Here is a 17,225-nt window from a genome sequence, read left to right as displayed (position 1 = left end):
GTGGCAGAGTTGAATAGTAGTGACAGAGACAACATGGATCCCACAGCCTAAAATATTTACTATCTGTACTTTACAGAAAAGAATTTGCTATCCTCTGGGTTAGAGTGTCATGATGTCTGCAACTTCCTTTCAAATTATTTAGTAAAAGTATACACTTGTGTGCATATAAACATATAAATACAGATAGAATGCAAATGTGGCAAAATATTAATATTGGGAAATTTAAGTGGAGAATATATGCATGTTCTTTTTATTTTTCTTTCCCTTTTTCTGCATGTTTGAAATATTTCTAAATAAATAAAATGTTTGAAGAATAAATATTGCTTCACTTAAAAACTCAAAAGACTCTCCTAAGAAAATTGCAACTCATGGGAAAGTTAAATAAGGACATCAATGATAATACAAATATATAACTAGCAATTGCAATGGATTTAAAAATAATGGGGACAATCTTGTTCACAATAGCAACAAAAAGTATTAAATGTAATGTTTAACTTAAAAAGAAATGTGGAGCCTTTAAGGAAAATAAATTTTACCAAGGTCCCAAATAATTGCACATAGGTATATATAAATTATTGAAAATGTTTGGGATTATGTGTCCATTGCACTTACAGAGTTAAAAAAATTTTTTAACAAAGACAAAAAGCAGCTTTGAATAAGAAGAGAAACATACCACATTCCTGAACAAGAAGACTCAGTGATTCAATGTTGTAAAAATGTCCAATGTCAATGAAAATTACTGTGGTCTTTGTTGTTGGGGGTGGGGAGGATAGTGACAAAATAATTCAAAAGTTTCCCTGGCAGAAAAAAATAGGTGAGATTAGACAAGGACATTTTGTAAATGAAGAGTAATGATAGGGTTATTACCTTAACAGATGTTAAAATTTATTTTAAAGCTATAATAATTAAACAATTAAGTCTGGCTCAAGAATAATAAATCAGAGAAGAAAAATCCACAAAGAGAGACCCAGAAGTGAGTAGAAAGAATCCAATCAAGACAGCAAGTCCAGTGAAAAGGGAGAGGATAGATTACACAATAAATAATATCAGGAAAACTGGCTGACCATTTGGCAGAAAATGAATTTAGAGCCCTATATCATGCTACCCTCCAAAGTGAAAGAAAATTAGGTGCAAAAAAATAAAATCAAGAAAGATGTATAAAACTGTCAATTTTTTATAAGCTTGTAGCAGCACAGATCTTTCTAAGCATGAAACAAATAATAAAGAAAAACAAGACTGATAGATAGGGCTAATAAAAATGTTAATCTTCTGTACATCTGAAAATACTAAAACCAAAATTATGAAAAAACAACACTGAGAAAAATATTTGCAACATAAATGACTTTAAAAGGTCAACATCCTCACTATCTCATCCTTATGTAGGGAGAAAAGGGTTTTAAAATTTTTTTAAATGGGCAAATGACATCAATATACAGAGACAACTGCAGGATTCTCTGCACATACACAACAACTCCATCCAAACCTCTGCACTAAGAGACTTGGCCAAACTCTAGCATGACTTTTAGCAGCATAAGGTCATGTTCCTAGGACGACTCCAGATCTCCATTTAAATGCCTGCCTGAAAAAGCTCAGTGTTGCCAGAAAAACTTACTAGTTGTTCTAGCCAGCACCTGACAATAGACCAATAACTCCCTATTCTGGGCCAGAAAGTGTGTATAGAGCATCTCCTTGAATCCTCATAAAAACCTCAGATAGAGTGTTATTATTACCCTAATATTAAAACCAAGAAAGTGGAGGCTCAGAGAAGTTCAGCAAGCTTCCCAAGGTCACACAGCAGTAAGCAGCAGAATTGGAACTGGATCACAGGCTGGTCTGACAAAAACCCAGCTCTTTCTAGGCCTCATTTTGGGACCCATGGTTTGGGATGCAGAAGGCCTAAGTTCTGATCCTGACTCTATCCCCAGCCACTACCATATGTGGCCTTGGCAAGCCTCTTCCCGTCTGACCCTCAGTTTCCTCATCTGTACCACAGAAGTGGACTGGCCCGGGTGGTGTGTCAAGCTCCTTCCTGCTCAGACATGCCAGATTTCTGTTCTCATAAAACGCCCAGCACCAAGCAAAGGCCACGGACAGGTCCCAACCAGAGGCCAGCCCCAGGTGGTCGCAAACGGGGCCCCAGCACTGGCCCACCTTGAATTCCTCGTGGATACGTTCCTCCAGGACTTTGGCAGCCTTGCGGTCTTCCATCTCCACTTTCCACTTCTCCGCCAGGATCCGGGCTTTCTCATTGGCCAGAGCATCCCGAAACTTCTTGGTGATCTCTGCCTCCTTCTGTCTCCTTCCAAGAGAGCACCACCAGGTGTAAGCTCGTGTGGAAAACTGAAGGACCACACAGCAACAGAGCCCGAAGTAAAACAACGAGCAGTCTTTCCTTGGTCTATCAGAGCGGCAAATATCAGAGGTCAACAAAAGCCAATGTTGGCAAAGGTGGGGAGAAACAGGCATCCTCACATATGGGCGTGTCAATCAGCAGAATTGTTCTGGAAGCCAGGAAAATAACACTCGGAAATCCCAATTCTCACTCAGGTGTACAAAGATGGATGTAAAAAATGCTTAGCAGAGGATTTTTATAACACACAAAATGCTAAACTACTCAAATGTCTATCAAAAAGGCCAAAAAGTTGAGTTTCTCATGTAACATAGTATCTGTACTACACAGTAATCTCAAGTAGCACTGTGGATCTATATTAATCAATTTGTCAGTTTGTGAATAAAGCAGTTTGCAAAGTATACAGTACCTAAATGCTCACTGTGGTTATCTGGTGGGTTGTCCTTTATTTTTTATAGTTTTCAGTGTTGTTTACAAGTTTTTACAATTTTACAACTGAAATACTGTCATTAAAAATTAGGTGGGTTGAGATTCAAGTCAAGGGTGAGTTAAAAAAACGGGGGGGGAGGGGGAAGGCAACATTTGTACCCCCATAATATGCTGAAATTTTAAAAAATTGGCGAGGGGGAGTGTTAGGGTCAACATCACATATATCTCCGAGTTTGGCAAAAAAATGTTACAAGTCGCTTATGAAAGGAGTCTGACTCCAGATCTCACCAGGGCTCAAATGTCATCTTCTGTGAGAACAGTGGGTAACATGACAAGGAACAAGCTGAGGACAAACGTGAATCCAAACTGCAATATTGTCCCTGTGGCAGCCCAGTGAGGGAAAGAACAAAAGCATGTCGCACGTGTCGTCTCGGTGAACACAAACTGGATCCGTATGGGAACGGTGTTGTCATGCCCACACTACAGATGTGAAAACTGAGGCCCCAGCTGGCCAGCCAGCTGACTGGCACCTCCTCCCTGCCACCCACAACCAATTGTCCTTAGCTTGGCCCCAGCCAGCACCCCTTGGTCCCCCTCACCAGAGCTCCTCGGCCTCCCTCTGTGCCTGCAGCCGCGCCCTCTCTGCAATCAGCTCCTCGGAGATCTCTTCGTAGGGCTTGTCTCCCGGGCCTTCTCCCATGATCCAGACCCAGACGTTGCCGTCTGCCCCCAGGAGCCACTGGATGTGCTTGCCACTCGCTGCCTCACGACAGAAGGAAGGAGAAACAGGTTTGAGTTCCAATTAGTAAGGAATGACCTAAGCTGGCCGACGGTACACAACCATCACATCACTCTACACAACACTGTCGTCTACAAAAAGGATTCCAGAGAGAGCCTGGCCTGCGTGCAGGTCCATGACTGTCTCTCCCTCGCTCTCCCCCAGGGAGCAGCACGATGGCCAAGCCAGCCTGCAGGAGCAGGCGTCCAAGGCTGGAACGGGTGTCCCAGGCCAAGCGCTCCTGAGCTTTTCAGCAGAGAACATCAAGTGCCATTGTAGCACTCTCCAAAGGAAGCCACTTGTGCCACTCCTGGGCTGAGGCAGTCAGGAGCTGCTGAGCCCTGTCCGCACTCTCCCCCTCCTGTCCCCCGGCTGGAAACAAGGAACTGGAGACAATGGAGCTGCAAAAGGAAGCAGCCCAGGGCCCCGAGTCTCCCTGGCCTGCAACAGACTATATAACAGAGCAAGAAACAAACCCACATTATGCTCAACCTATTGCAACAGATTCCACTGATTAGCATGACTAAAATGGAAATCTATCCCAAAAGTGGGGTGCTGCTGACACAGGAATATAAACTACCTGCCACTGCCTTAGCACTGGGGTGGTGAGTGGTGCGTAGCCCCTGGAGACCCATGTCACGCAGCAGCCAAACATCTGAAATGTCAGACTCTGTAACTTCAAAGGAAGAGCCCCGCGTTTTCTGAACATGTCGTTCTAAGGGAAGAGGTTGGAAAATAGAATGTCAGTAGTGTGTGTTGGACGCTAGTGGCTGTGTTTGGCCAAGTTCTAAGAGAAAGAAATGAGATCAAGAAAGAATTGAGTGCTTTGCAAGCAGAAATGAAAGGCAGTAGAGAGAAGACAGACGCTTGGGAGTTTGTAGGATTGGAAAAACCATCTCATCTTCCTCTAGGCTCCAACTGCAGGAGATGGGAATTTTAAAGGTTTTGCATGACAGAGCACAGTGCTTTTATTTATTCCTACGGTGAATAAAGTGACCCAGGGCACAAAGCTCCTGGGTGGCCATGAGAATGTGCTTCATCCGCCTCCAGCTACAAGCAGCAACACTGACCAAGAAGAGCAGCTCCCGTGCTCTTGCGTGTGCTTCCATGCTTCCCAGCGCCCACTCCAGCCTTTGACCAAGCACACCAGGCTCATTCCCAGGAGACGCCCGACTCCTCCACCCAGGACCGCACAGCTGCCCAGAACACCTGCCCCAGCCCCACCCCTCCCCTTCCCCCAGGTCAGGCTCCCATCGCAGGGTCAAGGCTCTCCCAGCCTCCTCAGCTCTCTGCCCTTCTTCTCTCACAGCCGTTTCCCTTAATAAAGCCCTTGTGCGTTTATCCCACCCGGGTCCCTGTGCCTCAGAGGAACCAGATGGACACAGGCGCACTAAGAGTGTCACCTCTTGCACTTAGTTTTATCAACAGCCTCGAGGAAGATGGCCTTCGGGTGAAAGGGAGAGGCACGGGGTAGAGGCAGAGAGGTAACGTCAACGTGAGAAACGTGTCTAGGAAGAATCTTGGGTGTTGTTACCGGGGCGTGGAAGCTGCTGATCAGAAGCCTCCTAAGTTTCTGAGTCTAGGCCCCAAAACTTCTGACTGCTCAAGACTTAAACAGCCCTTGGGCACCCAGCTTCGATGACGGGGAGGCTTCAAAGGCTAGACTGGTCCAACGAGGGCATGACCCTCAACACTCACTTCAGACGAGGCCGAGGGGGTAATGAACGAGGAAGAGCCTCCTGGAGGGTGGAGTCAGCGTCCACTCAAGGATTCCCTTCGCTGCTGGGGCACGGGGACTTCACACGCCTGACCCACAGGACCTCGGGAATGTAATAGGCTAGAGACTGGGACGTGCACATTCTCCCCTTTTCAAATGACAGTTTCCTCGGAGGGGATCCTGACCCTGCTCCAACACTGCACATTGTGCCCTAAGGGAAGGGGTGTTCCGATGGCATGTCTTCTCGCACATTCCGAACCCCGGAGAACGGACTTGAGCTGGATTCAGTGACTGGATGGGACCTGAAGGTGTCCCCTTTAAGGAGGAGGTATTTTCTCTGGAGAAGAAAAATGAAATGTGTGGATGGCCGGAATGGCAATTTATGACAGTGGCAAGGCCTATGTCCACCTCCCCATTTCTCTTCCTGAGCCCACAGATGACTACATTCCTCAGCTTCCCTTCAGTTCCGTGGGACCGTATGACAGAGTTTAGTCTATGGAATGTCAGGGCAAGTGATTTGTGCCACTTTCAGGCTAAGGCTGTTAGCAGTTGCTGTGCCTTTTCTATATTTTCTCTCTTGTCCACACAGCTGGAAATAAATGACTCCAAGATGGTGGAATTCCAAGAAAAAATCAGCCTGACCCATGAATCCGTGTTTGAAAACCAGCCACGCAGAAGAGCTGCCCAACAGTAATGCAGCCGAGCAATAACCTTTCTTTGTACTAATCTACTGAAATTTCAGGGTTATCTATTGCACAAAGCAGCATTAATTTTCCAGGTATATATAGCAAGGCATTGTTATTTTTTTAGTATGTTAAAAGCAATATAGTAATAGAGAAACACAGGTTTGATTATAACTGATAGAAACAGGGAGGGGGAGAAGGGGACGGAGCAAGATGGCCAAATAGAAACTTCCAGCGATCGTCCCTGGGCATGAACACCAAATTCAACAACTATCCATGCAAGGAAACACCTTCAGAAGAAGCAACAATCAGGTGAGCATCAGAATACCTGGTTTTAACATTATATCAAGGAAAGAGACACTGAAGAGGGCAGGAAAGAGTCTTGCATTGCCTGTGCCACCCCTCCCCTATCCCCTGGCAGTGCCAGAGTGCTGCGGGGAGACAGAATCTGTGTGCCCAGGAGAGGGAGAATGAAGTGATTGTGGGACTTTGCATTGGAACTCAGGGCTGCCCTGTGACAGGAGAACACGCTACATGGCAGCACCAATGGAGGGAGCCTTTAGACCAGCCTGGCCAGAGGGAAATCCACCACCCCAGAAGCTGAGATCTGGCTAACACAACCACTGGCTAAAAAAAAAAAAAAATTCATCCTGGAATAAATTTGTAAGGTAGTCAGGCTACAAAGGCTGCAGCCTTGGGCAATTCTTGTGGCTGTGCTGGCTCGGAGCCCATGGACTTGACCCAGTGAGACACCAACAGCGGTGGCCACACCAGTGCCTGTATCACCCCTCCCTGAACTCCAGCAATGCAGCTCAGGGACAGTCTTCTCCCACCTGGGGACAGGAAAGGGAAGAGCTCAGAGGACTTTGGTTTGCAACTTGGGTAACCAGCTCAGCCACAGTAAAATAAAGTATGAAGCAGACTCCTGAAGCCCCTGACTAGGCCTTAGATCCTAGACAGCATTTCTAGATCCACCCTGGACCAGAAGGAAACATGCTACCCTGAAGAAAATGACCCAGTCCTGGCGGAACTCACCACCTGCTAACTAAAGATCCCCTTGGACTTTGAATAAACATTAGAGGTAGCCAGGCAACAGTCACCATGGGCTTTGGATGAGACTGGGCTGGCTTTAGGTGTGACCTGATGTAGTTCCAGCTACAATAGCCACAAGGGAGTGTCTACATCACTCCTTGCCCAACTCCAGCAGCCCAAGCACAGAAAGTGAGGGAAAAGAGTGAGAGGCTTTGCCTGGTAATCCAGGAATTCTCCCACATCTTACCCAAGTCCACCACAGTGGTACCACCAGGAGCCTGCAAGAGTCACAGCATTACTGGGTTTGGGGCACCACCAGTGCTGATATGGCTGCAGTGACCAGAGACTTACTAGATCACAATATTCAATTCTCTTTGGATATCTAGAAAGCCTTCTCAAAGAGGATGGATTCAAACAAGCCCAGGCAATGAAGATTAAAATAAATACCTAACTCCTCAATGACCAGACATTGATGAACATCCACACGCATCAAGAATGTCCAGGAAAATATGACCTCACCATATGAACTAAATAAGGTACCAATGACCAATACTGGGGTGTTGGAGACATGTGACCTTTCAGACAAAGAATTTTAAATAGCTGCCCTGAAGAAGTTCGGTGAACTTCAAGACAACACAGAGAAGGAATTCAGAAGCTTATCACAGAAGTTTAACAAAGAGATTGAAATAATTTTTAAAAATCAAGCAAAAATTCTGCAGCTAAAAAATCCAATTGGCAAACTGAAAAAAACACATCAGAGTCTCTCAATAGCAGAATCAATCAAGCAGAAGAATTGGTGAGCTTGAAGACAAGGTATTTGAAAATAGACAAAAAAGAAAAAAGAATTTTTTAAAAAATGAAGCATGCCTACAAGATCTAAAAAATAGCCTCAAAGGGGCAAATCTAAGAGTTATTAGCCTAAAAGAAGAGGTAGAGAGAGATTGGGGTAGAGAATGTATTCAAAGAAATAATAACAGAGAACTTTCCAAACCTAGAGAAAGATACTAATAATCAGGTATAAGAAGGTCACAGAACACCAAGCAGATTTAACCCAAACAAGACTACCTACCTCAAGGCATTTAATAATCAAGCCCTCAAATGTCACAGAAAAAGTCCTAAGGGAAGCAAGAAAAAAGAAAAAAATAATGTATAAAGTAGCTCCCATACATCTGGCAGAAGACTTCTCAATAGAAACCTTACAGACCAAGAGAGTAGCATAACATATTCAAAGTGCTGAAGGAAGAAAATCTTAACTCTAGAATATTATATCCTGCAAAAATATCCTTCAGATATGAAGGAGAAATAATGACTTTCCCAGACAAACAAAAGCTGAGGGATTTCATTAACACCAGACCTGTCCCACAAGAAATGCTAAAAGTAGTTCTTCAATATGAAAGGAAAGGATGTTAATGAACAATAAGAAATTATATGAAGGTATAAACCTCACTGGTAACAGTAAGTACACAAATACAAAACACTCTGTTGCTGTCATTGCAGTGTATAGACCACTTATATCCTGAGTAGGAAGACTAAAAGACAAAACTATCAAAAATAACAACTACATTAACTTTTTGAGATAGTATAAAAATATATAACTGGAAATAATAAAAAGTTAAAATGTGGGGGGTGGAGTTAAAGTGTAGAATTTCTTCTGTATTTTCCTTTGCTTGTTTATTTGTTTATTTGTAAGCAAAGTGGCATATGTTTAAAATAATTGGTTATAAACTGTTTTTTGCAAGCCTCATGGCAACCTCAAATCAAAAAGCCTACAAGAGAGACACAAAAAATAAAAGGCAAGAAATAAACACGCCACCAGAGAAAATCACTTTTAACAAAGGAGGACAAGAAGGAAAGAAGGAAGGAAGAAAGGACCACAAAACAACCGGAAATAAAATAATAACGTGGCGGTAGTAAGTCCTTACCTATCAATAATGACATTGAATGTGAATGGACTAAACTTTTCAATCAAAAGACACAGAGTGGCTTAATGGATTTAAAAAAAAAAATGCAAATATGTATTCTCCACAAGAAATCTACTTCACCTATAAAGACACAAGTAGACTTAAAATAAAGGGATAAAAGAAGATATGCCATGCAAATGGAAACAAAAAACAGCAGGAGTAACCATACTTCTATAAAATAAAATAGATTTCAAGTCAAAAACTGTAATAAGAGACCAAGAAAGTCATTATATAATGATAAAGAGGTCAATTCAGCAAGAGGATATCAGAATTCTAAATATAATATATGCACCCAACACTGGAGCACCCAGAAATATAAAACAAATATTATCAGAGCTAAAGAGAGAGAGAGAGAGAGACCCCAATATAATAATCACTGGAGACCTCCACTTTCGGCATTGGACAGATCATTCAGACAGAAAAACAAAGAAACACTGGGCTTAATCTGCACTATAGACCAAATGGGCCTCATAGATATTTACAGAATGTCTCACCCAACAGCTTCAGAATACATGTTCTTCTCCTTAGCTCATGGATCATTCTCAAGGATAGATTGTATGTTAGGCCACAAAATAAGTCTTAAAAAATGCAAAAAAATTGAAATCACATCAAGTATTTTCTCTGACTACAATGGAATAAAGCTAGGAGTCAATAATAAAAGAAACATTAGAAAATATACAAACACACAGAAATTAAACAATATGCACCTGAATGACCAGTGGGTCAATGAAGAGGTTAACAAGAAAACTTAAAAATTTCTCAAAACAAATGAAAATGAAAACACAATAAATCAAAGCCTATGAGATACAGCCAAAGCAGTAATAAGAGGAAAGTTTATAGCAATAAGTGCCTACATCAAAAAGATAGAAAAGCTTCATATAAACAACCTAACAATGCATCTCAAAGAACTAGAAAATCAAGAGCAAACCAAACCCAAAATTAATAGGAAAAAAAATAATAAAGATAAGAGCAGAAATAAATGAAACTGAAACAAAAACATAACACAAAAGATCAATGAAACAAAAAGTTGTTTTTTAAAACAAACAAAATACAAAATTGACACACCTTTAGCAGACTAAGAAAACAAGAGTGAAGACCTAAATAAATAAAAAAAAAAAAAAACAGAGATGAGAAAGGAGACATTATAACTGATACTGCAAAAATTCAAAAGATTATAAGAGACCATATAAGAGCAAATATATGTCAATAAATTGGAAAAGCTAGAAGAAATGGATAAATTTCTAGACACAACCTACCAAGATTGAACCAGCAGGAAATACAAAACTTGAATAAACCAATAACAAGTAATGAGATAGAAGCAGTAATAAAAAGTCTCCCATCAAAGAAAAGCTCAGGACTTGATGGCTTCACTGCTAATTATACCAAGCAATCAAAGCAGAATTAATACCAACCCTACTTAAACTATTCCAAAAAGTTGAGGAGGAAGGAATACTCCCAAACTCATTCTGTGAGGCCTATATCAATCTGACACCAAACCAAAGACAGAGCAAAAATAAATAAAGAGAGAAAGGAAAAAGAAAACTATAAGCCAATATCTCTGACAAACATAAATGCAAAAATTCTCAACAAAATACTAGCAAACCAAATTCAACAACACATTAAAAAGATTATTCATCATGATCGAGTGAGATTTGTTCCAGAGATGCAAGGATGGTTCAACATATACAAATCAATTAATGTGATACATCATATCAACAGACAAAGGACAAAAATCATGTGATCATTTCACTTGATGCTGAAAAATCATTTGATAAAACTCAACATCCCTTCATGATTAAAAACTCTTTAAAAACTGGGTATATAAGGAACTGACCTCAACATGAGAAAAGCTGTATATGACAGACCCACAGCTAGTATCATATTGAATGGAGAAAAACTGAAAGCGTATCCTATAAGATCTGGAACAAGACAACAATACCCACTTTCACCACTGTTATTCAACGTAATACTGGAAGTCCTAGCTAGAGCAATCAGACAAGAGAAAGAAATAAAGGGCATTCAAATTGGAAAGAAAGAAGTCAAATTATCCTTGTTTGCAGATGATATGATTTTATATGTAGAGAAATCTAAATACTCCACAAAAAAACTATTAGAACTGATAAACAAATTCAATCAAGTTGTAGGATACAAAATCAACATACAAAAATCAGTAGCATTTCTATGTACCAATAGTAAACAATCTGAAAAAGAAACCATGAAAGTCATCCTATTTATAACAGCTACAAATAAAACAAAATACCTAGGAATTAACTTAACCAAAGAAGTGAAAGACCTTAATAAGGAAAACTATAAAACATTGATGAAAGAAATTAAAGGGGACACAAAAAATGGAAAGATATTCCATTCCCATAGTTTGGAAGAATCAATATTGTTAAAATGTCCATACTACCGAAAGCAATCCACAGATTCAAGGCAATCTCATCAAAAATACCAATGACATTGTTCAAGGAAATACAATGAATAAAGCTCAAATTTATATAAACCATAAAAGACCCAGAATAGCCAAAGCCATCCTGAGCAAAAAGAACAAAACTGGAGGAATCCATTTCTTGACTTCAAATTATACAACTAAGCAAAACAGCATGAAACTGGCATAAAAACAGACACATAGACCAATGAGAACCCAGAAATAAACCCACACATCTATGGTGAACTTATCTTTGACAAAGTTGCCAATAACATACATTGAGGAAAGGATAGTCTCTTCAAAAATGGTGGTGTGAAAACTGGATGTTCATATGCAGAAGAATAAAACTAGACCCTTATCTCTCACCACATACAAAAATCAAATCAAAATGGATTAAAGGCTTAAATCTAAGACCTGAAACTATGAAACTACTAAAAGAAAACATTTGGGAAATGCTTCAGGACAGTGATCTGGGTAACGACTCTTGATTAATACCCCCAAAGCACAGACAACCAAAGCAAAATTGGACAAACAGGATCACATCAAGGTAAGAAGCTTCTACCCAGCAAAGGAAACAATCAACAAAATAAAGAGACAGCCCACAGAATGGGAGAAAATATTTGCAAGCTACCCATCTGTCAAGGGATTAACAACTAGAATATATAAGGAGCTCCAACAACTCAATAGGAAAAAATCAAATAACCTGATTGAAAAATGGGCAAAGTATCTGAGTAGACATTTCTCAAAGAAGACATACAAACGGCCTATAGATATATGAAAAAATGGCCAATAAGGACAAGAAAAGGTCTTGACTTTGTTTCTCATCAGGAAATTGCAAATCAAAACCGCGATTACATAACACTCCACACCCACTAAGAAGGCTGTAATCAAAAAGATAGATCATAACAAGTGTTGACAAAGATGTGAAGAAGTGGTAACCCTCATACACTGCCGGCGAGAATGTAAAATAGTGCAGCTGCTTTACAAAACAGTGTGGCACTTCCTCAAATGATTAAACAGAGTTACCAAATGACTCAACAATTCCACCTCTAGGCATATACACCCAAAAGAAATGAAACACATGTCCCTACAAAAACTTGTGCATGCTACAAGCTAAAGGATGACCCCAAAAAAAAAAAAAAAAAAAAAAAACTTGTGCATGAATGTTTATAGAAGCATTATTCATAAAAGTCCCCAAAGTGGAAACAACCAAATGTCCATTAACAAAGGAATGAATAAACAAAATGTGGTATATCTATACAATGGAACATTACTCAGTTATAAAAAGACATGAAGTACTGACACATGCTACAACATGAATGGACCTTGAGAACATGATGCATAGTGTAAGAAGCCAGTTCCAGAAGTCCACATATTATAGGTTCTATTCATATGAAAGTCTGGTATAAGGAAATCTATAGAGACATAAAGCAGATTATTGGTTGCTAAGGGCTGGGGTGGAAGTGGGGAGAAAGTAGAGCTTGGGGTGATAGTTAAAGCATATGGGCTTTTTTGTGGTGATGAAATATTCTAAATTGCGGTGATGGTTTCACACATCTGTGAGTATACTAAAAAACATTGAATTGTACAATTTAAATGCATGACTTGTATGGCATGTTAATTATATCTTAACAAAACTTTTTTTAAAAGTTTCTCCTAGTAATTGGTAGGGATGAATACAAAAAAAATTAGTTAGGCTATAGAAGATCTAAACAGCACTATCAACCAGCTTAACCTAATGAACATTTATAGAACATTCCACATGACAGCCAAACACTTTCTTTTTCAAGTGCATACAGAATAAATATTCACCAAGATAGATGGTATTCTCAGCTATTATTAAAAAAAAAAAAAAACTCAGCAAACATAAAATGTTTGAAATCATGCATGTTATGTTCTCTGACCACAATGGAATCAATCTATAAATCAATGACAAGAAGATATCTGAAACAAAAACTCTTCAAATATTCAGAATTTAAACAACACAATTCTCATAGCCCATGGATAAAAAAAGAAATCACTAGGTGAATCAGAAAATATTTTAATTGAAGAAAAATGGAAATATGACACAAAAAACTCCATGTGATGTAGTTAAAGCAGGGCATTGAGAAAAATTTATAGCATCAAATATTTATATTCAGAAAGAAGCATTTCAAATCAATGGTCTAAGCTTCTGCAGTAAGAAACTAGAAAATAAGAACAAATTAAATGTGAAAATCAAAGAAAGAAATAATAAAGATAATGACAGAAACTGATAAAATAGAAAACAAAAAAATAAACAAAAAATTTATTTTTGAAACCATTAGTAAAACTGATAAATTTCCTCACCAGATGGATCAAGATAACAAGTGAGAGGACACAACTTAACAATATCAAGCATGAAAGATCCTACAGATAAGGAAATTTTATGAACAACTTTATGCCAATAATTTCATAACTTAGATAAAATAAATAAATTATTTGAAAGATGCAAAATAAAGCAAAGCTCACTAAAGAAGAAATATACCCCAATAGCTCTATGTCTGCTAAAGAATTTGAATTTGTAGTTTAAAATCTGCCCACAATGAAAGCCTGGGCCTAGAAGACATTACTGATGAATTCAAGTAAACATTTAATGAAGAAATATTACCAACTCTACACAAACCCTTCCATAAAATGGAAGAGGAAAGAATATATTCCAACTCACTTTTTTGAGCTCAACATTATCCTGATATTAAACTAAAGACATTTCAAGAAAACTACAGACCAATATCTCTCACAAATACAGAATTTTTAAAATCTTTTTTTTTTTTTTGAGGCAGAGTCTCACTCTGTTGCCTCAGCTAGAGTGTCATGGCGTCAGCCTAGCTCACAGCAACCTCAAACTCCTGGGCTCAAGCAATCCTACTGCCTCAGACTCCCGAGTAGCTGGGACCACAGGCATGTGCCACCATGCCCGGCTAATTTTTTCTATGTATTTTTAATTGGCCAATGAATTTCTTTCTATTTTTAGTAGAAACAGGGTCTCGCTCTTGTTCAGGCTGGTTTTGAACTCCTGACCTTGAGTGATCCACCCGCCTCAGCCTCTCAGAGTGCTAGGCGTGAGCCACCGTGCCTGGCCTAAAAATCTTAATAAACTACTAGCAAATTGAATTCAGAAATATATAAAAAAGATAATGTATCATGACCATATGTTATTTAGTACAGGAATTCAGAGTTGGGCAGCATTTGAAAATTAATCCAAGTAATTCCTCAGATCAGCACCGTAAAAAAAAAATTACGATCATCTCAATAGTTACAGAATAATATTTGACAAATCAAAATCCATTCCTAGTAAAAATTCTCAGCAAACTAGAAATATTAAAGTGAGAATTTCCTCACTCTGATAAAATACATGTATGAAAAAACTACAGTTAACATCATACCTAATGATCAAAACTTGAATACTTCCCCCTAACACCAGTAACAATGCAAGGTTGTCTGTTCTTTCCACATCTATTTAACATTGGACTGAAGATCCTACCCAGTGCAATAAGCCAAGAAAAAGAAATAAAAATTATACACATTGAAAAGAAAAAATTAATTTATATCTATATTTGCATGACATGATCATTTACATATAATATATCAAAAATTTCATAAAATCTATTCAAACTAATAACCAATTTTAGCAAGGTCACAAGATATAAGGTCAATGTGCAAAAATCCATTGCATTTCTATATTTTAGCAACAGTTAAAAGTTAAATTTTTTTTTTTTTTGAGACAGAGTCTCGCTTTGTTGCCCAGGCTAGAGTGAGTGCCGTGGCGACAGCCTAGCTCACAGCAACCTCAAACTCCTGGGCTCGAGCGATCCTTCTGCCTCAGCCTCCCGGGTAGCTGGGACTACAGGCATGCGCCACCATGCCCGGCTAATTTTTTTTTATATATATATCAGTTGGCCAATTAATTTCTTTCTATTTATAGTAGAGACGGGGTCTCGCTCTTGCTCAGGCTGGTTTTGAACTCCTGACCTTGAGCAATCCGCCCGCCTCGGCCTCCCAAGAGCTAGGATTACAGGCGTGAGCCACAGCGCCCGGCCTAAAAGTTAAATTTTAAAATGCCATTTATAGTAGCATTAAAAAACATGAACTACCAAGAAATATTAACATGTATTCTCTAATCTACAGAAGATTGTTCTCTAATCCACCAAAGATTAGAGCAAAATGTGTTGCTTTATTCTTCAAAAAGAAACTGAATACCTAAATAAATGGAGCAATACACCTTTTTCCTGGATTGGAAAACTCAAAAGTGTTAATGTATCAACTCATCCCAAATTGATCTATAGATTCATATGACCTTAAATTCCCAGCAAGTACATTATAGAAATTGATGAGCTGATTCTAAAACTTATGTGGAAAAAGGAAGGATCTAGACTAGCCAAAACAATGCTGAAAAACAGCAAAGTTGAATGACTCACACAATTTAGCTTCAAGATTTACTATAGAGCTACAGTCAATGCAGTATTTGTGTAAGAGTAGACATATACCTCAGTGAAATCGTATAGAGTGTCCAGAAGCTTTTCAACAACAGCACCAAGGTAATGCAATGAACAAAGGATTTTTTAAGAAATACTACTGAAAAAAATTAGACACTCATATGCAGGAAAAAAAAAGAACTTGACTGTCTTACTCTGTCCACATTCTAGGTGTTAAAGAGTGAGAAGGGTAATAGATGTATATAGATTCATATTTCTCTCCAAATAGAAAGGCACCTTCCACTTGAAAATGCTGGAAGCCCAAGCCATAAATGTTGATGGCCTTGTCTTCACATTGTCTTACCTGGTCTTCTTTCTTTTTTTTTTTTTTTTGAGGCACAGCCTCACTCTGTCACCCTGGCTAGAGTGTAATGGCATGATCATAGCTCACTGCAACTCAAATTCCTGGGTTCAAGCAAGCCTCCTCCCTCAACCTCCTGAGTAGCTGGGACTACAGGTGTGCACTACCATGCTCAGCTAATTTTTCTATTTTTGGTAGAGATGGGTCTTGCTCTTTCTCAGGGTGGTCTCGAATGCCTGGCCTCAAGCAATCCTCCCACCGTGGTCTCCCAGAGTGCAAGGATTACAGGTGTGAGCCACCGTGCTGGCCCTGGTCTTCTTTCAAAACCCAGCTACAGGGGGAGGGGGGCATGGGCAATATATATAACCTTAACACTTTGAACCCCCATAATACGCTAAAATAAAAAAAATTTAAAAATAAAAAACACCCAGCTACAGGATCACTGCCTCCAGAAACGGCCCAGGAAGATTTTCCTTCTCTTTGATTCCTCCTCCGCACTTACTTGGCACCAACTCTCCTGTTCCTTAAACCTGCTTTTTCTTCTGAAGTTTTCACATGCATGTTTTTAATCTAGCAGAGGTAGAGTGACCAATAGTCCCAGTTTGTCTGGAACTGAGGGAGTTCCTGAGATGCAGGATTTTCAGTTTTCAAACTGGGAAAGTTCTGGGCCAACCAGAACAAGTTGGGTCATCCTCACCAGAGATGTTATCAATTTCCCCACTATATCCAACTTCCCTCCTAGCTGTGCCTTCCGTGGCTCATAACTCTGAAAGGCAGCAGTCCCACTTTCCCCAGAACCCCAGCCTCTTTGCTCCCAGAGGTGGACTGGAGCTGGGCCTGTCTGCCTCTGCCCCACTGAATCTAAACTGAGAGCCAAAAAGGGGTGGGGGTCATTTGATGATAATAGGTCCTGGAGAGGGAAAGCCACATGGACTCAGACCTGGGATGGATTAGAGAGGCTGTGTTTGGTCTGCAGGAGAAAGTGTACAGAGAGAAGTATGAACAGAAGAGGAGAGAAACAACTCTGGAAGCTTTCTGGTTCCAGACCAGACC

At 39.8% G+C, this 17,225-nt stretch overlaps 1 protein-coding gene across 1 annotated transcript in view; it reads right to left on the bottom strand.

Annotated features, from left to right (window-relative positions):
• SH2D4B (SH2 domain containing 4B) overlaps positions 1 to 17,225 on the bottom strand; it is a 72,620-nt gene that overhangs the window by 43,904 nt on the left and 11,491 nt on the right. Inside the window, exons 2-3 of the mRNA XM_020280568.2 lie at positions 3,379 to 3,538; positions 2,152 to 2,299 (exon numbers count right to left, since the gene is read on the bottom strand). Coding sequence (XP_020136157.1) covers positions 2,152 to 2,299; positions 3,379 to 3,538 — 308 coding nt within the window. The remainder of the gene's footprint in view (positions 1 to 2,151; positions 2,300 to 3,378; positions 3,539 to 17,225) is intronic.

The sequence above is a fragment of the Microcebus murinus genome, chromosome 14 (assembly GCF_040939455.1).
Source record: "Microcebus murinus isolate Inina chromosome 14, M.murinus_Inina_mat1.0, whole genome shotgun sequence".
Lineage (NCBI taxonomy): Eukaryota > Metazoa > Chordata > Mammalia > Primates > Cheirogaleidae > Microcebus > Microcebus murinus.
This window is presented reverse-complemented; position numbering and strand designations above follow the sequence as displayed.